The 23475-nt window shown below is 42.5% G+C and overlaps 2 protein-coding genes across 2 annotated transcripts; one reads left to right on the plus strand and one right to left on the minus strand.

The window, feature by feature from the left end:
- Positions 1-1728: 1728 nt before the first annotated feature.
- LOC147216780 (von Willebrand factor A domain-containing protein 7-like) lies at positions 1729-9166 on the plus strand. The gene is made up of 16 exons (XM_086176778.1): positions 1729-1739; positions 1907-2097; positions 2176-2448; positions 2539-2632; positions 3683-3817; positions 3938-4124; positions 4207-4382; positions 4471-4583; positions 4683-4799; positions 4906-5097; positions 5172-5304; positions 6178-6327; positions 6833-6925; positions 7019-7281; positions 7369-7662; positions 8235-9166. The coding sequence occupies exons 2-16, from the start codon at positions 1915-1917 to the stop codon at positions 8622-8624; spliced, it is 2793 nt and encodes a 930-aa protein (XP_086032904.1). The 5' UTR covers positions 1729-1739; positions 1907-1914; the 3' UTR covers positions 8625-9166.
- Positions 9167-10162: 996 nt separating this feature from the next.
- On the minus strand, positions 10163-23411 carry coro6 (coronin 6). Its single transcript, XM_086176655.1, has 11 exons — positions 23236-23411; positions 19157-19356; positions 16794-16916; positions 13943-14072; positions 13660-13838; positions 13275-13394; positions 13063-13167; positions 12816-12961; positions 12362-12419; positions 11498-11725; positions 10163-10989 (listed from the first exon to the last, which is right to left on the minus strand). Exons 2-11 carry the CDS (start codon positions 19352-19354, stop codon positions 10867-10869), a joined length of 1410 nt encoding a protein of 469 aa, XP_086032781.1. The 5' UTR covers positions 19355-19356; positions 23236-23411; the 3' UTR covers positions 10163-10866.
- Between the last annotated feature and the right edge of the window lie 64 nt (positions 23412-23475).

The following is a 23475-nucleotide window of genomic DNA, read 5'->3' on the forward strand; positions in this document are numbered from 1 at the left end:
GACTGACATTCGGTGGCATCGGGTTTGTCATGTTGCGTTCAGTCAACGGGAGTAAAGGTGAGATGATCACACCTGTGTCTTAGCACACCAGTTGCGTTAATACCTGTTTTTCTTTCTCTTAACTCTTGGATTTTATTTCTTGCTGTTTGGGGAAAACTGAAATCTGCAGACCTCACCGGCTGACCATATCGTGGACTATGGGGCCTTCCGGAGGGGGTCCCGCAGCCTCACCTCATTACTTCCCATTTGTCATCACATGACGTCTCCTCCGTGCAATAGGAGTTACATCCGGTCACAGTGATGGGAGGTCAGAAAACCATAATTTAATTCAAATATCAATCCTAATTTTGAATCCCAGTGCACTTTTCCTTGGTCCTCTGGCCCCCACCACTGCAGACCACTGTAGAGAGTCACTGCAGGCATGTAGAACTAAAATAGAAAATCAGTTTTTATGTGAGAAATAAATCAGTCAAAAAGTAAATGTCTTGCAACCTGTCTGTCACTTCCCTCCATCCTGCTCACTGTCTCCATCTGGGCTTTTTTTTCTTTCCAGGGATGAACAGGGTTTTCTTGTTTGTCTGGTTGTGTTTCCCTCTGTCCATGCTTCCTGCATGGACGGAGTTGCGTCTTTTCATGTCTGAATCAGCAGACCCCTCCGCTTGCATGTTATTGGAACTTGTTCTTTTACATTTCTCAACTCTTACCATATCTGATGGCTTTGGAATGATGGATTTTGGGTGTGAATGTTTCCGTGAGTGTATTATCACTCTCAAAAGATCTGCCGGGCTTTCAATTTTGTCCGCCGTTGAACCTGGACAGTTTGAAATTCCAGATATCAACTATTTTGACCGGTCAGGCAACTTTCAGTCAGAGACTGTTGGAACTGAACAGAGAACACACACCTATTTTGTGATACGGGTGAGTGAGAGGCACACCTATATCTGAAAATGTTTTGATTTGTATTTTAGAATCGGAAAGGGCAGACAATTTCTAAATTTAAATAAAATTTTGATTTTTTTTTTTATACATTTACTTTATTCAACATATTTTAAAATAAAATAAAATAAAAATAAAGCCCATCTATCTAAAAATAGATAGATGGATGGAATATTTGAAATTTCCCGAATATAAGACGATTAAAGGCATATTCTATTATACTCTATTCTATTCTATTCTATTCTAAAATTAAATTAAATTAAATTAAATTAAATTAAATTAAATTAAAATAAAATGAAATAAAATAAAATAAAATAAAATAAAATAAAATAAATTGTTTCTAATTATCTTGTACTGTGATCCTTTCCTCCTGAGCGATAGCAGAGACACAGCACTCAAAGGGAGAGTGTATCGTCTCAAAGCTCCTTATGAAAACATTACAATGCAAAATCTCAAGCGGAAAAATCAAACATTCATAATCTGTTCTTCTTGAAACAGGGCCTGGTCACTCTGTTAAAACAACCTAACCTCAATTATTCTGCCTGGATCTGTTTTTCTGCTTAAAAGTTACAGGAGGAATCCTTAAAGACAACTTAAAGCCATTTGTTCGGTATTTGCTGTGATCTAAGTTTACTGTTATAGTTTTCAACACATTCATTAATTCAGGTTAACTTTCAGATATTCGTCTGCTGCAGCCTCAGGAGGATCAAGTGGCGCGTGGCCCCGCCTATGTCAGACAAGGCTGGAGAACAGGTGTTGTCACAATAATCATTCAGTCACAGGAGATCAGCAACAGACACCAGGTACAGTACTCTTTCAACTCCTCATTTTAGGTAAAAGGCGGGGTATCAGTCCATGTTAATGGAGTTTTAAACATTTTGGATTCATATGGGTGAATACAGTCCTTGGAGTTTTGATAAAATCCTGATAAATATTGATGTGTATTCCTTTTTCCTCTGCCTGCCGGAAGGATCTGGGATGGCAGGCCCCAGTTTTGCAGTCTTTTGCGTCCTGCTCCTTCCCCAAGCGGCTCTGGGCTTCGGGATCCTTCCAGGAAAAGCCCTGGACCACCTGGAAATCACCGAGGCCGCTCTTTTAAACGTGACGGTGCACGTGTGCCGTGACGTGGCCCGGGCCGAGGGCACGGACTTCACTTTTCCCGTAAGTTCCCTTCATACACCAACCGTATCAGTACCCCTTTTTTTTTCACATTAAAAGTGTGTGTATTTGTACGTGAAGGAACAACCGTTCACTGCTGAGGGTGTTGTCGTCGCTTGCGGGGCGAGAAAATCATCCAAAAGTTTTCGCCAGTCCATCTTGCACATCGTATTAAGAAATGTGCGCGTGGACCTCCGTCACGCCTTGAACGCCAGCTTTCACTTTGACGATGAAATGTTTTCCGGAGGGAGGAACATCATCACAGAGGGACTGGTGGCTGTCAAGGCCAGCAGTAAGGAAAAGAATTTCGTGACGGCGCGGCAGAACCTGGGCACTATTTTACACCCTTTGCAGGTATCAGCCGACGCGCCGTTATCTTGTCACAAAATACACCTGGAAAAGCCTTTTCCACTCATCTTTTTTCGCTCTCTCTTCAACTTAAAGGACTTCTACAGCCACAGCAACTGGGTGGAGCTCGGAAACGAACTTCCAAATTCCAATCTAATCAGGTCAGACGTCAGCCTCGGCAATTTAGCAGGTAACCCGCTGGATCAGATGTCCGTGACATTCTGCCAATTGAAGACGAGATTTTATTTATATGACGCTCGATCGCAACACAGTTGTCTGGTGACACATCTCATGTCAGGTCTGAACCCAACTCTTTAAAAAGATCTAAAAACCATCATTCCCGCATGAGTAAACGCTCGGCGATGCAGGCGGCCTTCTGTCAAAATCAATATTTTTGTCAATACCGCCCTACGTTCACACACGCAGAGCATTAAAATAGCGTTACTTTAAGATCCACGGTGGAAAAGTACAAAAAAATTATAAGTTGTCGCAGAGCTAGTTATGGCTAAAGTCCAATTTTCTTTTGATTTGTTTTTAAAGTGACAGTAGTACTAAGGTGCAGTTGCGAGGAAAAAAAAAGTGGTTGTAGTAGTTTTTACAATATAATTTTTTTTTGCATTTAAGTGAATGTGTAAGTGTGATGTCCTCACACTTACTGGAAATGAGAAAGCCAAAGGACTCTGGAGAAGACATGAGGTTACTTACATGCATGCATGAAGGGACGCGAGTGCAGACGGGGAAGAAAGATTGAGAGGAAGTGCATGATGGAATATCCCTAAGAGCAGGGGTGGGCAATTATTTAGGCCGGTGGACCACATGTCTTACTAAATTTTTATGCCCGGGCCAACTAGGTATCGTGTACACTGAACAAAATAACAATTGCAATTTAAATTTTTTTTTTTTTTTTTGGTATTTCAACTTTAAGATTATTACTGATAATATAAATGTACCAACATTATTTTGCATGTAATTATCCATTTAACATTAAACAAAAGGAAAAAAATAAGGAGTTTCTAAATTCAATATTGATTGAAAATACTTATTAAAATATTCAAAGTAAAATACTTGGGCGGGCCGGATAAAAACGAAAAACGGGCCGTAAAATACCCGGGGTAGTATGAGTCACCTCAACTAAGATCCAGCCTAGATCCAATTATAAGCGTCCTGATAAATGCAGGTTCTTAAACAAACAGGTGGTGACTGAAAAGCAAAAGGTCTCATGAGTTTCCATTTGTGTCAGATGAAAGCAGGGCGACTTGTCGCAACTGCGATGGAGATAACTGCACCAACAACATCCTGGAGGACATCATAGAGGAGCAGATTCTGACCTCTGGTTATTTCAGCATTGTACCTGTGATAGCAACCAAACCGCCAGGTAGTTGATCTCTTCCATTCATATGTGTTATTTTCTTAAAAGTCCTCCGTCGCATGTGCTGCGCTGAACATTTGGATTTTGTACCAAGTGTTCTCTCGAACCTCCTCCTGTGCGACGAAGGGAAATGCAGCCACGGAGGAGCTGTGGATCAAACCAGCACAATTGAGCCAGTAGGTGGGATCAACAAAGACACCTTTGACTCCGACCACGGACACCTCCACGCCCAGGCGGCGAACGTGGCCATAGCGGCGACCAGCGAGCTGCTGGAAGACATCAGATCGGCAGCAGGGGACAGACCGTTCCTCGAGTGAGACGCCCCGCGCCGCAGGTTTCAGTCACCTAACCGTCAGTTTCGAGCGCAGCTCCTCAAATCACGTTCAATCAATCAGGATGATGGGGATTTCGAAAGGGTCCAGCAAAGCGCTCTGCTTTGTGATCGACACCACAAAGAGCATGAGAGAGGACATCGACGCCGTGAGGGATGTCACCTCCTCTATTATCGACGACCACGTCGGCACAGAGAACGAGCCCTTGTTCTACATTCTGGTGCCGTTCAGTGATCCAGGTCGGCTCTCGGAAACATCAGATCCTCCGAGTGCGCCGGCGACGAGATAACGAGCATTTTCTCTCGTCCGTCTTGAAACGCCACCCAGATGCCGGGCCGCTGGTGAAGACCACGGATCCGCAAGTCTTCAAGGAGGTCATCGATTCACTGTCGGCATCCGGTGGGGGAGATGAAGAGGAAATGAGTCTCACGGGGCTTCAGGTGACGCCCGGCGTCCTCTTCGATATCCAACCCTCGATTTGTACATTCTTTTATTCGAGTGAAAAGAAATCTTGACGTGAATCATTTTCTCTCTCGAAGCTGGCTTTATCCGTTGCTCCGCAAAGCTCGGAGATCTTTGTCTTCACCGATGCGCCGGCCAAGGACAAACACCTGAGGAGCACGGTGACCGCGCTCATTGAGCGAACGCAAACGGTGGTGGGTGTCCGATCAACTCGTGCGTTGTCGTTTCTTCACGGACTCGTTTTGAAAGGACTGTGAGATCGGGTCACGCTCGGTTGTCGATATTCCTTTTTTCCCCCAGGTGAACTTCATGATTACCGGCTCGACGGGGTCCAACCGCATCAAGAGGAATCAAGAGGGCAGGATATCTGCATCAGGAGCACAGCTGTACAGAGAGCTGGCTCAGGCGTCCGGAGGTCAATCCATCGAGGTCTCAAAGAGCGAACTCCCGATAGCTGCCGACATCATAACAGAAACCCTCAGCTCCTCTCTGGTAAATCCCAAAAGATCCTGCAGCCACTCCAGCTGAGGCCATTCGCAAAACATCTGTGAAATGGATTTTCTCAGGTGACTCTTCTGCAAGCGTCCAGGAGCCCCGGGAGGACAGATCGTTTCCGATTCGTCATCGACGAAACAATAACCGACCCCGTGGTTTTCATCACCGGACAGGATCTTGTCGTCACTCTCACCGACCCCAAAGGTGAGGTCTCCAAACGGGAGAGAATAAGAGGGCATTGAAATAGTCTCTTAGGTCCTCTGAATGGCGTCTCAAAAGCCCCGAAAACCCCCCAAAATACTGCATATCTAGAATATATACATTTGGATGTTGAGAAACGATTCACATGCAGTTATTTTTTAACGCATTTATTTCTAATGCAATAATCCAGATTATTATGATGAGTCCCCCCGCTTTTTTTTTTTTTTTACTGATTTGAGATTAGAAGTAACACAGGAGGTTCATAGTTTAGGAGGTGTGTGATTGTTCTTTAGAGCAGGGGGGGGAAACTACGGCCCGCGGGCCACATCCGGCCCGTTGTTCTTTTTAATAGGGCCCCGCCAAAGATTGGTACACAAATCAGACTTGATGTGAATGATTGATTGATTGGATCGATGTGGGAGCTCAAACAGGAGATTATTTCATTTTTGATGCGACTTGAGAACACTTGAGAATTTTCCTGAGCTGAATGACACAGATCGCCTTTGTGATTTAACCTTAACTGTGGACAGGGGGGAAGGGAAAAAACGGTTTAAGCGTGAAATGCAAGCAAACGTCATAGCCTTCAAAACCAAGCTGGTTTTATTTTAGAAGCAAATGTCAGACAAGTATGATATGTGGTGTTAACAAATGCGTTTTTTTTTTTTTTAATGTATCGTATCTTGTGGTGACCCGGCCCGTCTGTCAAATTTAAAAATCAATGCAGCCCCTGAGCCAAGTTTGCCCACCTCTGCTTTTGAGACACTTTCTCTACCTTCCGTCTTTACATTGGTTCATGTTCCTGCTCTGAAAACTTGCCAGTTCATTCATCAGGGATTTTGTTGTTTTATTTTTCCCTTTGTTTTTGTTTTTTTACAGGAGTGTCTCAGGGGAGCACGGACACGACAGGATCATTGATCACCGAGTCCAAGTCTGTGGGAAACTTCCAGACCTTGAAGCTGAAAACAGAAGTGGGAACATGGGAGATCAACATGGAGTCCACGAATCCGTACACGGTGAAGGTGCTGGGTGAGACTTCAACAGCGATTCCACTTGATCAAATCACACCGTAGTGACCGTTCGATTTCAGATCTTTGGTCAAGTGCTTCTGTCTTGCAGTTTTACAGTCATACGTTTGACAGTCAGTGAAACAACTTTGTCTCTTGTGGTTTAAAGTATCTCTTCTTCAGCTGCTCCATCAGTTTTGATGCTAATTAGAAGATGCTAATCTAAACATCTAAACATTAACTGTGGCAAAGTACTCTCATACCCCTATGTAATCATTACTACATAAACAATAAATAACAATAAATAATGTAAATTATAAAGTCCCACAAACTGAGGTCTGGAAGGCATTTTGCTGAAAGATCAGCAGATCCCAGATCTACTTTGGAGTGAAAGCTACCCTGCTACATTACGCTAAACCGTTAGCACGATTCTACTGCGTTCACCTTGCAGGCAGGGAGACAATAAGAAACACCGAGGGGACGTCCGGGTCTGCAGTTCATTCAAATGTTTTAATGTTGTTTTGCAGGCGAGAGCCAAATCGACTTCCTGTTTGATTTTGTGGAGGTGTCAGACGGCCCGTTCTTCGGATATGACATGCTCGAAACACGTCCCAAAGCTGGTAAAGAGGCCAGGTGCAAAAATATCATGTTTCGAGTCATCGTGTGAGAGTTGATGATTTTTTTCCTGTTTTTTTTTTTTTTAATCTTGAAAGGCATGAACAGTAGCCTGTGGGTGACTTTAACCGGGAACTCCACTCTGACTGAGGTGGCTCTGGTTGAATCGGCGGGCTCTGGAAGCGTCGAGGGCGTCGTGACGCCGCAGGGGAACGGAGCCTACTTGGTTTCAGTTGAGGAGATCCCGTCGGTGGCATTTGTCGTGCGAGTGAAGGGGCAGACCGACGTAACTTCCAGAGCCACCGTCGTTTTTCAAAGGCAATCGTCCACTAGTTTCATGGCATCTAATTTGACGATCTCCGTGAGTACCAGCACAGGCTCGCACCACATGAAGAAAAACACTTCGGGGTTCCACATATCCCATCACTCTGTGCCGCTCTGTGTTCAGGCTGATGCGGAAAGCATCTTGGTACCGGGAGCGCCGTTCATCGTGGCCTTTTCCGTGATGGCTGATGGGATTGAGGGAAACGTTTCCATCCGGGTCACCAACAACCAAGGATTTGACACAACCGCTCCGAACATTTTGTTGGTGGAAGCCGGAAGCCGTGCCAACGGCACGGTCAGCGTCTCCGCGCCCCTGAACACCCCATCTGGAACCGACGTCACCCTCACCATCGAGGTGGAGGCCCCCGGGGGCAAAGATGCCAACTACATCGTCCTGCAGTTCTCCGTCGTCAATCCGGTAATATTCCCTGAAAGTCAGCCTTCTACATCCACGATATTTTGTAAACTCGGAAATGAGAGCAGCACGTCGGTGCGACGGTTAGCGCTTCACAGCGAGGAGGTTCCTGGTTGTATTCCGACAGGGGGCTTTTCTGTGAGGCGTCTGCATGTTCTCCCTGTGTCTGCGTGAGTTTCCCACAGCTTCTCTGTTTGCCTCAAAAAACCTGCAGGAGGTTCATTGGATACCATACATTTTTGAATGGTCTTACGTCTGTGTGTGGCACCGCGATCAATCCATGGTGAACCCCACCTCTTGCCAAATGACAGCTGGGATCGGCTCCGGCACTTCCGCAACCCGGAGTGCAGGAAATAAACATCTGTTTGAAAAAAATCATGTTCTTTTAAATCAGCGCTAATTAATAATCGGAGCGCTTCCTGCCATTCCAGGCCTTTGCTTTAAACCGACTAAATACCCCCCCAAAAAAAGGGGCGTCTCCTCCCGGGAACAAGTCCCTCGGCCTACTTTAAATTCATATTTATAAGTTAATTCCGTGGTATGAAAGCTTGAGAAATCTACCTCTTCCTTCACAGGTGACTGACTTCACTCATCCGCAATGCGAGCTGCTCAGCCTGCAGTCCAACTGCACCGGCAACTGTAGCTCGTCCTCGTGGGAGCTCTCTGCTCGGGTGACCGACGGAGACGACGGGACGGGCGTCAAGAGCGTCAACCTCACCCTAGGACAAGGCACCATGACCACCAGGCCGGCGCCCGGAAATGAAAACATCACCCTGGTCTCCTACAAAGCGTCCTGCTGTTCGCCGGACATGAAGCTGCTGGTCGAAGACAGAGTGGGAAACCAAGGTTCCTGCCTTTTCACTGAAGAGGGTGGTTTCGTCTCCCCACTCTCCATGTCCACCAACATCACTCCATCATTTCTAAGCCTCGTGATATTGGGGATCCATTTTCTAAAAGTAGCATGAAGTCAATGAAACCCCAGCTGTGTTGAAGCTGTTTGTATTTATCTTTTCCCTTTGAACAGCACTAAAGGGCTGCAGATTTTGGTATCTCATAAAACTCAACATTGATTTTGCCGGTGGTTCTTGCCTCTATTAAACTGCAGGCTTTCATGATAATCTAACATTTTCTTTTTATTTGAAATTCATTTTTATTTGTGAGTCTTACAGCGGAATATCCAAGCCTGGGCTTCAGTCAAATGTAGAAAACTAAAGGCACTTTTACTCATGTTGTTGAACTCCCGACCTTGGTGACTGTTTGGTTAGAGGTCCTTCTTTTGCCGTCCATCCACCATTATTTCTTCTATGAATATTGGCGCTATTAATGTATTATGTTAGCGATTACCATGTAAATGTTAAGCTAAGATAAGATAATACTTTATTCATCCCCATAGGGGAATGTTAGTGCTGCTGTTATTAAGAGATCATTAGTGCTTGTCCGTCCCAGTACTCAAATCCCATCTTTCTCTATCATATGTGATTCGCTGCAAATAAAATCTGAGTTGACTTGACTTGTCAGTCTACAGGTATAAATATAAATGAAATGAAAATATAAGTACTTCCTGAAACATCAACCAACTGATCGATGTGCCTGTAAGATTCCTGTAAAAGAGGATGATGCTTCACATATTGCGTATAAACACAAACACAACCTCTTATATAAATATGAGTATATAGTGTGCATGAGTATGTTTATGTATTTATAAATATTAGAATCTGTTTGTTCGTATATATGCTTTATATATATTTGTGTCTATCGTGTATTTATACATACATGATTATATGCATATATCCATATATATATTTATTAATATGTAGGCGATGTGTACTTATACATGGATATATGGTATATGCCTGGCATGTGTGCATGTGTATATAGATACATATATATAAATACATATATATGAAATACATGTTTCTGTGTTTTTATGTATATGGTATATATATATAGTTTGTGCATATACATTCACACAAACACACAAACATACCTTATTTGTTATATGTATTTATATATGTGTGTACATATATATTTATATATGTATATATGGTGTATGTGTTTGTGTATTTGGTACATATATATGGTGTGTTTATACACATACATTCACACACACACGCCATATATGTTATAAAAATTTATATAAGTGTAAGTATATATTTATATATGTATGTTTATATGTATGATGTTTGTGTATATAGTAATATATATGTGTGTGTGTGTGTGTGTGTATATATATATATACACACACACACGTGTATATATATATATATACACACATATATACATACATAAATATATATGGTGCATGTACAAACATACATTCACATACATGCTATCTATCTTATATATATTTATATATGTGTGGTGTGTATTTATACATGTATACATGGTATACACATGGTGTGTGTATCTATGATATATATGTGTGTGTCTGGTATGTATATGGATGGTGTACATACACACACACTTATTTTTCAACTGCTCCCATAAGAGACAACACAGATGGTTTTTTTTTTTTTTTACAAAACACTTTTATTGTTGTCATAATGTGTTTAATCCTTTACAGCACAAAATATTAGTTTTTTGTGTTATTTTTTTCACATTTTGCTACAAGTTCATAACTTTTTCTTTTTCCTCCCGTTTCCTCTAATACTATTTACATTTTGAAGTGTTTTTCTGAGAGACTTGTCTTAAAACAAAACCGGTCAGTGATGGTCTGATCAGAGACTGCGAGGCCAATATGAATGTGGGGACGAGCAAATGACACCGGGGGAGTTTTTAATCGCAATTAACCGGAAAAAAATGATGTCTGCGTTCCAGAGGGGAAGTCCGCTGTCTGGTTCTTCCACGCGGTCACACTTCCAGATCTCCAGATCTTTAACTGTTTAACCCTTTATTGTTCAATACACAGTGACGCTGTTGGTACATTAAATTACATTCATCCATGATGGGTTAAATGCAGAGAACGAATTTCCCCACGGGGTTTAATAAAGGATAAATTATTATTCAGGTTTAAAGTGGATCAAATCAACAAAAGTGATGTGTTGGATTTGGCTGTGGTTCCCTCCACCGTGTTTACCTGTCAGTTTGTATTTACATTGTCCACATTCAGATACTAACACAACGGTGCCTTTACACGCTGTTAGAGTATTTCGAATCCTTGCTTATGTCGGTTTCCTCTGAAACTCAGAGCAGTTCTTTGAATGCTCGTCAAGCAGTGCCGTTGGCGTACTGGGAGAGCTTATTCTCCAGGTCACAGATTCTCTTCTCCTGAGACAAAACTGTGGCCTTCAGATTCTGAATCTCCTCCAGCAACCTCTCAAGCAACTGAGGCTGGACAGGAAAAGAGTAGAAGAGGGGAAAAACAAATGGGGGGGGGGAAGTGACAGTGATCGGGGGGAGGGAGGAAAGGTAGAGAGGAATAATAGGTCAAGGACTGCAAGCGACGAGGTAAAAATAAGAAGGTGTCTTTTGGGTGAAAACAGTGCAGGCGGAAACAAATAGAGGAGAGACACAGAAGTGTGTTAAAGGGAGGGTTTGACGTTCTGGAGTGAAAACAGATTCAGATTTCAGGCGGGGAAACGGAAGGAGATGAAGCGACAGGAAGAGGATACGAAAACGCCAGCCGGAGAACGCCACTCCTTCGATTAATCTCTTTTTTTTTTAGGGATTTAGTTAAAACCTTTTCACTGTTTATCTTGTAAAGATATTACATACAGACTTAATCCCGGGTTCTGCGTGATGTCGACCGTGTTTAATCCCAAATGATCGTCGGTGCTGAGTGTTAGTACTGGCCGTTTCTCCTCCGGGTTCGATTTTACCACATTTAAAAATTACTCACGGGCAGGTTGTTGGTGTCGACGGTGGACATGCTGCGCCGGGTGGTGGGTCTGGAGTCCAGGACGTTCTTCTTCACCACTTTCAGCTCGCGGCTCTTTGGCGGCACGTAGCCCTCCTTCATGGACACCAGAATGGGGTCTTCGTCCCGGCCCTCCAGCCACTCCTCGGGCTCCATGGCAGGCTCGGGACCTGCTGTGTCCGGGTACAGATCGTCCTGGAACAGGTCCGACTGCGGAAACCAATCAGTGAGGAAGGGGAAAAAAAACTTTGAAAATATCACAAAAAATACATTTTCCTAGAGCGCTAAAAATGTCAAACTAAACACCCCCCAAAATTAAGATAAGACAGACTTTATCGATCCCACTACCGGGAAATTCAGTTGTCACAGCAGCAGCACAGGGTACAAAAGCACGACAATAGTAACGATAGAAAAGAATATGTACATAAAGGATATAGACACAAATGAATAAAACTATGTACAATATAAATAACAGAAAACTATAAAAAATATGAGAAATAGAAGAAATGCCTTGGGCAGAGAGTGGTTATAGAAAAAACAGGTGTACAGTAGGAGATGTGGGTAGTAAAAAAGAAATGATAATGAGTAAGGTGTCCTGGAGAGTGTATAAATATAATATAAACATAAATATTGCAGAGATAAGAGTGACAAGTAAAGAGGAGGTAGGGTGGTAATGCAAAAAGAAAGGAAATACATCTATCTATCTATCTATATATATATATATATATATATATATATATATAGTATATATTGTATATTGTATTGTGTATATATATTGGTGAGGTCTTGAACTTTTGTGAGGCCAAAATAGTCTGTCTGAGTTTGTTTAGTGTCAGATGGACTTACTTTTCTGGGCACAGTCATCGTGATGGGCTCACACTTCTTGTCATGCAGCTTGTATAACCTTTGGAAACACACACACATACACACACACACACACACACATGCACACGCACACACGCCAGCTGGATAAGGGGTGTTTTTGTGTGCGGCTGCTTCCCCAAAGAGCACGAGTTCGTCTTTCATACGTGTTTGGGAGTGCAAGACAATTTCTAAGCGCGTTATATAAGTGAATGGAAAACAAAGTGAATATGAAGAAACATGAAACATCTTTGAAAAAAATGGTCGGAAGAGGCGAAAAAAGTTGCTATGGAAACCAAATGAACCAACTCAGTAGAACCGCAGTAGACAGAGAAATGCACAAATTGTACCCATATTCCACATTATACACTGGATTCAGATAAATAAGTAATGGAAAAGCTCGAGTGGAGTCTTTTTAAAAAGTCTTTTTGCATCTTACCTGGCAATCTCACACTTGCTGACGTCCACTCCCCTCTTGGGCATGAAGCCCATCCCTCTCTGCGGCTCCTTGCTGCTGAAGGTGCTGAGGTAGTGCACGTATGGCGGCTCATCTGTGACCTCAAAGTAGCGGATACTGCTGTCTCCCTGCAAACAGAGGAAAAAAAGACAAAAATATATAATAGTAGAAGTGGGTGGGAATCCTAACACACAATTTGTGGTGGTGAACAGGAAACAGGAAGCTTTACCTTCCCACAGAGATAGACCATGTTTGCGTCTGGGTCATAGAACGGTAACAACACTCCATTACTCGTGTCCAGCTCCAGCAGCGCCATCGGCTCCTCAAAGGTGGTCTGTGGAGAAATACATAAATTCATCTTTCCCCCGTGTGTGTGTACTCTTGTCTATTTGGGCGTATTTTTTAACATGAATAACACATAAACCTGGACGGTTTGTTTACCGGGTCCCAGAGTCCGAGCTCTCTCTGGCTCATCCTGGTGAAACCCGTGGTGAAGATGTTTCCGTCCCTGGTGAAGATGGCCCGCATCGGCCGGATCCCCTCGTGCGGAGCCAAGCGTTCCTGTTTTTAAGAAAATAAATTTGAAAAAATGGAGTTGCCTGGATCTTGTAAATTGAATTGGAAATGTTTTTCTCCCCAGTGACCGACGCTCCGACGTCTCACAGCAACTGTTTTCGTTGATTCTGCTTAAACTCAATTTTTTCTTCAGTAAAAACAAACCATTACGTCACACAGCTCTACGTCTTAACACGGTCTCTGTTGCAGAATGTGATTCATATTTCATATTAAAAATGATGATTTGAACCCGTATTTCCTCTTCACTCACCGCCACCACCTCCCTCTTGCGGGGGTCGCAGACACGAAGACGCCGGTCCTTGCAGGTGGTGCAAAACAAGCTGCCGTTTCGGTTCCAGCTGATGCTGTAGATGAGGTCTGGATGGTCGTCCATGGAGACGAGGGGCTCGCCAGTCCCCACGTTCCAAATAATTATCAGGTTATCACTGCCTGGGGTCAAAGAAAAAATCTGATATGTTCAGGGAAAACACACAGATATGTTCAAAGGAGCTCTTGGGCATGTGTGTGTGTGTGCGTGTGTGTGTGTGTCCCACCCGCAGTGAGGAGTATGTTGCGTGCGGTGGGGTGCCAGGTGACGATGCCGACACGTTTGGAGTGTCCCTCCAAGACGACGACGGGGTCGGAGAGGGGACGGGTCAGGGAGTGGTCTGGGATCTGCCACACCTGCAGAACAGGGACAAGGGGGAGGCCTGTATCCGTGCACGTCTATTCCAGTGCACGTCAAAACCAAAACAAGGCGACGCGGTATCTGAAGAAATTATATCCATACTCTCCATATCCATATCATCCATACTCTCTGACATACTAGCATGATTTACTCAGCCACCTATTGTCCATTATTATACATCTGCTAACCTTATATTAGCATGTGTTAGCTCATTGGGGGATAATGCACTGTAATTCTAATGATAGCATCTAATAGGCCCCAGAAACTGTGTATTTGCATTTGTTATCAACACGGAAATATATTTCTGAATAATGATTACTGCCATTTTAATTATTTTATTTCAATTAAATTACTCTACAAAGAAGAAAATGCAGATTAAGTAATTCTATACAGGACATCTGACAAAAACTGATATAAATGAGCCGATGTTTGTGTATTATTCATCTCGGAAAATCAAACAAAAAGAAGTGACGCTATTTGAAGACGAAGCACCTCTCACACACGCGCGCACACACACACACACACACACACACACTACACGATGAGTCAACAGTGCAGACAAGTTAAGTGACTTATGAAATGAGTTATTACAATATTGAAATTCCAGCAAATAATTAGTAAAATACAATATTTACAAAGATGCTGTTCATTCTGATGAAATTAATTTCAGGATAAAAAAGATGCCACTGGAGAAATAAATATAAAATAATACAAACAAATATCCTTTCCAGCACCAATATCTCAGATAAATATGATCAATTCATTTTTAATACTTTGAGCCTCAAGATGGATATTTTATAATTTTCCTTAAAGGATATTGGTGATTGGTGACACATAGTCGGAAAGTTTTCCAATGCAGCCAAGCACACAGCAGGTGTTGATCCATGTATTTTTACATAGATACAAACACACGCACACAGACACAAACACACACACTCTGCCTGTGTTGCTCTTTGCTCTTGCAGATATAAACAAAGTGTGATGAGCCTTTTCTGTAGACAGAGTGATCCGTCTCTGAATCCAGGCCCATGACATCACAGATATGTCCTTTCTCTGGCTTCAGAGCGGCAACATGGCCAAGACTGGACAGCTGGATGTAAACAAAGCTCTCACACACATGCAAACACAGGTGCAAAATGCACACACACACACACACACACACACACACACACACACACACACACACACACACACACACACACACACACACACACACACAGCTTCCCAGCAGCTGTTGCCATAGGAGAAGCAGCCATTCAATCGTTCAATCATGCAGATTCCTGACATTTCTTTCTGAACAAATGGAAACATACTTGCATATTTGCAACAACTGAACTTGTAGACACACACACACACACACACACACACACACACACACACACACACGATGAGTCAACAGACAGGTTAAGTGGCATGTGATTGCATACGTGACATTCTAAAAGCTCGCTCTAACTTACTCAGCAATTTCTAGTGAGTCTCTTTGCAGTTCTTCTAAACCCTGCAAACATACCACTGTTTCGGTCGAAAATCAAGCAGCATTAAGATCAACGCCATTTTGTACGACTATAAATACTAATTAAAATCTTCGCCAACACTATATTATTTGAGATAATGGATTTGTGAAGTGACAAATGAACAAACTCAGAGGGAACGTCCCAGCGAACAACAACAGGAACCATCTCTGTGCTTCCTCTCCAGGCCTCGCAGTGACACCTGCTGACTGAAGCTCTCACTTCTCTCTTCACTTGAACACTGAGTGTTGCCTCCTGTTTGTGATATACTTCCCAAAATCGAATAATGATCAATGAAAAAGTCCTTGGGGTACTTTTCCTGTGCTCGTATCCGCATGCACTTTACACTCCATTGTTTAATGTTTGTTTGGTTATTTTGCATTTTACTGTTAATGTGCACTCTATTATTATTTTGTTAAACTCATGTCACCGTGGGAAAGTGAGAAACGTCTTCTAGATTCCTCTGCATGTCTAGTACATGTGAAGAAATTGACAATAAAGCTGACTTTAACTTTAACTCTGAGGTGTTTTCTTCGTATTAAGTAGTCGTCTGATGTTTTGGGCTCATGTTGACTTTTTGGATGAACTGGATTTTGTTTTGGTCTTGCTGAATTTTATCAGACATCTCCTGCATTCATGCACAATACAATCATTTCATTTACTTTTACTCATCTGATTTAGATCTGAGTTTTGTCTCCTTTGAAATTTGGTGTCAAACTTTTCCAAACTTTCCATCAATTGTTCCCCCCTGTCTTCCTCTGCACCTCTTATTTTGGAGATATTATAATTATTGTCTGTATTTGGCCACCAGCTGTGATAGACTGCAGGATAAACGGAGTTGATAATAATGACTACTATGATTGCCTGATATTCAAAGAACACACATGAATCGAAGAAAGAAAGAAAGAAAGAAAGAAAGAAAGAAAGAAAGAAAGAAAGAAAGAAAGAAAGAAAGAAAGAAAGAAAGAAAGAAAGAAAGAAAGAAAGAAAGAAAAATGAAAACAATAATCAGCTTGTGGAGGAAAGGCTGCTGAGTCATGAGTACAAACACTACGAAAAAATTAGGGGTTGAAACAGGTGAGAAGGCAGGAGGACTCAGCCTGGCGACTTCTGCGACTCCAACCTCACTGGCTGAACGAAACACTCCCACGTATGAATTTGAAATCTTATCCCACACACAAACACAGACACACAGACGGTTGTTACCATCGCAGTGCAGTCCTCCGAGCAGCTGGCCAGAATGTTGTCATCGTGAGGGCACCAGTCGATATCGAGGACTGGTCCAGAATGTCCGACGACCAGGGGGTAATTTTTGTCCACGCGGCCTGTCTGCAGCACACAGCAGTGACACCTATTACAGCTCTGTGTGTGTGAGTGTGTGTGTGTGTTTGTATTGCCTCATCATCCCTGTGTATCTACATCTTAAGAATAAAACAGAAGTGAGTCCTGGAAAACATCTTTATGTATGGTCTACAGAATTCACCATGAGATATTTTTCAGCGCTTAATACCCACCGGAGTCTTTGTGTTTTCTGTTTTTTGGCAAGCAGACTTTATGCGTCACACAAAACACGAGACAAGACATTCAAGTATTTGCTGATCTTCCTCCTCCTAACAAAAGCGATGCGGCAAATAAGCCCTGATTCATGCTGACTCATTATAAAACATGACGTTTGTGGGCTCTGACTTTAGCACGTATTTTTAACTCTTAATTACAAAAAAAAATTGATTCATCAACTGACTAAACACATCAAATTATAAAATTCTTATGTTTGTGATTTCTCACACAAAAAGCTGTCAAATCATGTATTAAAGTTGGTGTGTTGTGCTAAAATGCATTGGTGTCTCAATAATGGTTTCAATAGCGTCATTGGCATTTTTTTTGAACATTTATTATTATTATTATTATTATTTGTTATAATTATTATTTTATATATATTATTATAATTATTGGCATTTTTAACTAAAAACACACTCGATTGTTTGTCTGTGCAGCATCATCTTTCATTGGTTATCATTTAAACATGTGAAGAGATAATGGCAATTTTATCACAAACAAAATCCCATTACACTCGTAAACGTCCTCTCCTCACAATATCACACCAAAATATGTCTCCCTCTGCTGTTCTGTGTGTTAACACATCCCAACGTCACAGGGATTCTGGGTAATTCTGTTCAGTTAAATGCTGACTAATGCAGACTTAGTGAGACATTAAGGGGATATCGGTGCCCATCGACACCCTCGGAGAACAGAACTGGAGAATAAGTACATCTGGAAGTCTAATTTACTTTGGCCAGAATGTGACAAAAAAGAGGCGTTGGGGGGCAAATGTGAGAGTTGGTTCAAAAAAAAAAAAAAAAAAAAAAAAAAAAAAAGGGATTAGTATAATCACATTTATTCGGCATTAAAAAAGGAAATTAAAAAAAAAAAAAGATGCAAGTTAAATCACTCTACCCATTGTATCGTCTTTGGAGATGATCACTCCCTCTCCTACAGAAACACACACACACACACACAAGCACACACTCACGCACGCACAACCCATGAGAGGTTTATTTATAGCAAAGGGACAAGGTGTTGAAAGGGTAGTTTTTCTTGTAGCCCACTGGGGATGTGGAGGGGGGGCAGGGGAACGGTGGGTGTATTAATAGCTCGTCTGTTCCCCATGACTCCACTCTATAGACACGTCCATTCGCAACTTTCTACTAAAAGCCTTGTTTCATCAGGCGCTCTTGAGAACACCAGAGTCGATATTGTTTACGATATGCAATGCTGGATTGTGTTAGCGTTCGAGTGAAGGAATCTGCCGTGGCAGGGCGGCCACTTTACTGCAGCCTCCAGTGATTACGGCAGTGTCATCAGTTATTTGGGGAGTCCAACCTTGAGCATTCGAGTCGCAGCTAACCAGACACGTTGCAGGGCTGTCTGTCACAACTTTATATATATATTTTTTTTAAACGTGTGAGCTGATAGGAGTGCTACTGATATAATGTCATCAGCTCTAAATGGATTTTTGGATCATTCCTACCATGACAACAAAATCCATTTTACCAGAGGTGCATTTTGGTTTTGACGACTCAGCCGAGCCCCTTCAGGCTGCAGCCGGAAAGCCTGAATTAGAGCACACGGGGTTTCATACTATACATCTTGTTTTTACCGATATGACTTAATATTTAGACACATCAGAAGAGTTACGGGAACGAAATCAACTGAGATTGACAAAATAAAAACTCTGCCTGTAAATCTCAAAGTTAATGCGGACACTAAAGGTTAAAATAAGATGGATTTTCTCTTTTTAATTCTGTTCTGGATGCTTATTTGGGGTCTGAATTTGTGTCATCACAATTTATCGGTGTCTGAGCCGTCTGGACACGTTGCTTTTCCCGTCAAGTTTCTATTTTGGTCGTTATTAAATTCTTCCCAAAGCTTCCAAAACACGACGGCTTAAAGAAAGTACATCCACTGTAATAGGAAAGGAAGGTTACTGAGGTCAGTTGTGATTAATAATAATATTCGTAATATTAGTTGTTATAGTGAGTGCTGCTTCTTTCCCCTTTGACTGCACTGACCTTCGAGAGGGGCAGGACCAGGAAGGCTCCCCCTCCGCTGGATTCGACGATGACGGCCAGAAACTTGGGATTGACGGCACAGAACGAGCTGTCCCACGTCACCTTGGAAACACGGATGTCATCATAACTCTGTTCAGCCTTGACCGCCTGGCCGAAGACGTGGCGGAACTTACTCTGCCGCACGATGCTGCGACTCATGGCTGAAGGGGAGGTGGGGTGAAAAAAGATACAAAATGATTGTCAGACATAGATGATGTTCCAGTGATAACCTCTGTGGGCGACTGGGGGGAGCTTGGGAAATTGGTTTTTGCATTAAAAAATAAAATCTCCAGATCAAAACCTTTGTTCAGACATTTTTAATTTCCTCAGGTTTTGAAAAGATGGTTGAGTCTTTGAAGCACTGCGGCTGCTGGTGAGAAGCCGACTGGGGAGTCATGACGTCCGTTTTTTTGTTTTTTTTTTTCGTTTTTCGCACATTTTTAATGGAAGTGACTCATCCACAGGCACATAACTAGCATCAGCAGGCAGACAGATGTATTCCGGTAAAGGCGGACATGAGATTAAAATTACAGGATGAGCGAGGGGTAGACAAACAGATGAAATTATAACATTTGTTCAACCTTCATCCTGTTTATTCTAATATTTCAGAAAATCATGGAACTCTCTATCCAACTTTCAACAAAGTGAGTTTTATCACAGCACTCCTCCGCCAGCCTCTGTTGTTACAGTTAGACCAAGCGGAAATTTACACATTTCAATCCACCTTTGAAAGGAACCCCTTTCGTGGAATCAATCCAGGGGTTGTGGGAAAAAGAGGGAATTTAAAGAATCATTTGTAAGAAGGTTTGGAAGCTTAATGATGGTTTGCAGGAAGTCTTTACCAAGAGCATGAAAAAAGTGTTCAAAATACAATCTGCGCTCCTGGGGAAGAAAAGTGAAAGATGTTATCTCTAAAAAGATAGATATTAACTGGCTTACACATTATCTCAACAGGTAGATGGCGTTTTCCCCTCAATCAAAATCTTGCTGGTGTTCCCCAGGGTTCCATCCTGGGGCTCTTAGTTATTTTTCACTGTCTCTGGCCTATAAATATTTTCTCTGTATACATATTTTTCCAAAGAAGCGAAACCAATAAAGTGCAATGAAAAAGGGCTTATTGATCAGAAACTGGAGGAAATCCACATGTATTAATTTTCCATCAAACAGAAAAGAGCCACGCACACCACTGGTGAAATACATTAGCGATTCGCGCAGACATATAAAATATTTTCCAACCGTGCAAATTCCTTTCGAAATGTGCGCATTTGTGTATTTTCCAAGAAGACACCTTGTCCTATCAATGCGACTAGCTGGTATCACCTCCATTTAGCCCTGGGTCCAGATCAAGGCACCAAATTTGGAATAGAATTCAGAAAGATTAGAATAATTGGAGCTGGAGACTGACATCTTCCCATTATGAAAAATCTCATCTTCAATATTAATGTTTTTTTTCTTGTCTAGTTTCTATTTATGGATTTGCAGTGCGTGTTGTTGATTTAGTTGTGGTTATTTATTGTCTGTTGTTGTTTCCTCTCGCTTGCATACTTTCATATCAGAAAAATCAACTAGAACTGCACAAAAGAGGAAGTTCTTTCATTATCATTTCGGATGTATTTATTTTGTATATGAAATTAACAATCACAGAGACGATCGAGAGCGCTGAACTGATTATTGACGAGTTAATGTTAATGTAAAGAATTTTATTACACTGGTTTTCATTATTTTTGTCAAAATTATCATAGAAGATTGTATTTACAGTAGAGGCGGAATTGTGAGTGGAAGTAGTAAAATACTGGTAATATTTTTATCATGAAGTATTTTATATCTACATTTTAATTTGCCGATCAACAAAACATCTGTAATACATAGCCATTATTAATCAATTAATACATCATTGTAAATGTATCGTGATATTATTTCAGATTATGTTCATTGTATGATTATGCATTTGACAGAATCGATCCCAGATTTTAGCAGCTGTGCTGCCAGTGGAACGGGCGCACAGCTGTCTGACGTCGACCCGCAGCCCGATGGCCTTCTAAGAATATTGTACAACCAAATGAAGCCATGTTGGGTGTTTTAAGCCTGTTTGTTGAAAGACGTCGTGCTGTCCAGAGTGTGTCCGGGCGTCGGGCCAGAGGAACCGTGAAACCTCACCGCCGCCCAAGAACAACACAGGAGATGTTCTATAACAGTCCAGATATTAATAGTTGATTGTCCAACCGAGCGTTATGCGGCACTCAAACATCGGAGACAAACACTGAGACTCAGAGAGCAGATAAAAGGTGGCGGTTGGCGTTTACGATGACGGATGCAGCGGGACTGCAGGAAAATGCCATTTATCACAAACCGCAAGCGATCAACAACTCCCCCACTGCATCTACAAAGTTCTTCCTCTAGTTCACTGAATGATTTTAAAAGGCTCTGCAAGATCGAACCGCATTCTTCGACGGGGCTTTTTCGGATATCTCGCTCGTATGGCATTAAAGAGAAGCGAAGCGCAACTTTATCCGTAGACGTCTCACTTTCACGAAGGAATATATCACGATGGGACTCGCACTAGGCAGTCAGATGTGACCCGGTCCCGCAGGCATTTCAGTCATGACAACTGTGCGTTTCAAGAACGGCTGTGTATCGTATATATGATTTTTATGACAGTTTTTCCAGGGACAGCTTTTAAAAAGCTAAAGCTATAATAATAATTACAATAACAACAGTATATGACTGTCCTGATTGGAGGAAAATAACTGCATACTGTGTGTTCATGAAGCTCTACTGCAAAAAAAAAAAATGCAGTTTCATCTCCTCTTTAAGCTTCAATACAGCAAAGTGGAATGTCATATAGTATTTAAAAACAACCTCTGACTCATTTATACCAAATGCAAGTAAATCAGTTGCAGATCATTTCAAATGGTTGTACTTTGGAAATTAAAAGAAAAAAGAAAGATAATTATAGCCTTTTTGAATATTTCACATATACAAGGCAGGACATTTGTTTCTATTAGTTCACTACAGCTCTGTGCTATGGTTGCACATATAGGTTATATTATATGATTCTAATCATATAAATAATCAAATATAACCTGTTGATTAGGTTACGATTTGTTCACCTCAAAAATAAATCACATCTATTTATATGAAGAGATTTAAAATCACCCTTGCACACATGGGTCAGACAACAAATCTGGTCATGATATAGGAGAGAATAAATATCCACTGGGGGAGTCAATACAAGGTGTGAAAGCGAACTTATTGTTAAATAGTAATATAAACAAGATGATATTATAGTTTATACGATATATATATATATAAACTAAATTAAAAAAAGGTTGACTTGATATCACTTAACACGTAGGAAACTACATTTGAACATATATTACACTGCAGTTATTTATTACACACAGAGTGGTTTCTATCTATCTTCTTTTCTTCTTTTTTTAACAGAAAGAAATACTTTATACTCGATTTAAGGGAAGGCGTCGGTGCAGGGGTGGCGGTGGTGTGTGTGTGTGTGTGTGTGTGTGTGTGGGGGGGGGGGGGGGGGGGGGGCGCTTTGGAGCCCGGCTGCAGGAATGCGGGTCTCCAGCTCCAGGCCGACCGGACGCGGAGCTCCTCCTCCTCCGGGGCGCACGGAGCCCGGACACGACCGGAGCGTCACACCGACACTTCCCTAATATAGACATGACAAACTGCACGGCCCCCCACGAAACACCCCCACCCACACGCACACGCACTCCCACCCTCCTCCCCCTCCACCCGCCAGGGGAGTCTGATCCTAAATAGTCCCGGGACTAAAATCCAACGCTTGCTGCGCTTCCCCGTTATCAAACCGTAAATTAAAAACGCCCGTTGCGCGCGGCCTGTTGCGAGATTTGACGCGCACACGCATGGAAATGTCGGTCAGGACGTGCATGTGTGAAAGTAACGCACAGCTGCGACCCAGGTGAAGAACCGGCGGTCCCTCCGCGTCATGCTCGGTTTTATCCAAAGATCCAGACCCGCGGCTCCGCGTCCCCTCGCCGGGGACGCGCACGGCTCACCTCGTCCCAGGACAAGTTGGACGGTGTGTGTTTTCGCGGCGGAGGTCCCTCTGCCTCTCGCTGCCGGTGAGGCGGTGTTGTGTCCCCCCCCCCAGGAGTCGGTGCCGACTTGGCTGCGGAGGCGCACCGGGCGAAACTGCGCTGGCGCGTCCCGGGCGGGCGGACAGAGGGAGCGGGAGGAGGGAGGATGGAGGGAGGGAAGGAGGGAAGGAGGGAAGGAGGGAGGGAAGGAGGGAGGGA

This window comes from Fistularia commersonii, chromosome 29, assembly GCF_037954325.1.
Source record: "Fistularia commersonii isolate RoL2024-O1a breed Wild chromosome 29, RoL_Fcom_v1.0, whole genome shotgun sequence".
Taxonomy (NCBI): domain Eukaryota; kingdom Metazoa; phylum Chordata; class Actinopteri; order Syngnathiformes; family Fistulariidae; genus Fistularia; species Fistularia commersonii.

What these genes read in the sequence shown, in the direction of transcription:
- LOC147216780 (XM_086176778.1), top strand. Translation starts at nt 1,915, where the DNA reads ATGGCAGGCCCCAGTTTTGCAGTCTTTTGCGTCCTGCTCCTTCCCCAA. An exon ending in GCACGGACTTCACTTTTCCC is followed by an intron (nt 2,098 to 2,175) that starts GTAAGTTCCCTT and finishes TTGTACGTGAAG; the next exon opens with GAACAACCGTTCACTGCTGA. An exon ending in CTATTTTACACCCTTTGCAG is followed by an intron (nt 2,449 to 2,538) that starts GTATCAGCCGAC and finishes TTCAACTTAAAG; the next exon opens with GACTTCTACAGCCACAGCAA.
- coro6 (XM_086176655.1), bottom strand. Translation starts at nt 19,354, where the DNA reads ATGAGTCGCAGCATCGTGCGGCAGAGTAAGTTCCGCCACGTCTTCGGC. An exon ending in AGCTCGGACTCTGGGACCCG is followed by an intron (nt 13,168 to 13,274) that starts GTAAACAAACCG and finishes ATTTCTCCACAG; the next exon opens with ACCACCTTTGAGGAGCCGAT. An exon ending in AGCAAGTGTGAGATTGCCAG is followed by an intron (nt 12,420 to 12,815) that starts GTAAGATGCAAA and finishes GTGTTTCCAAAG; the next exon opens with GTTATACAAGCTGCATGACA.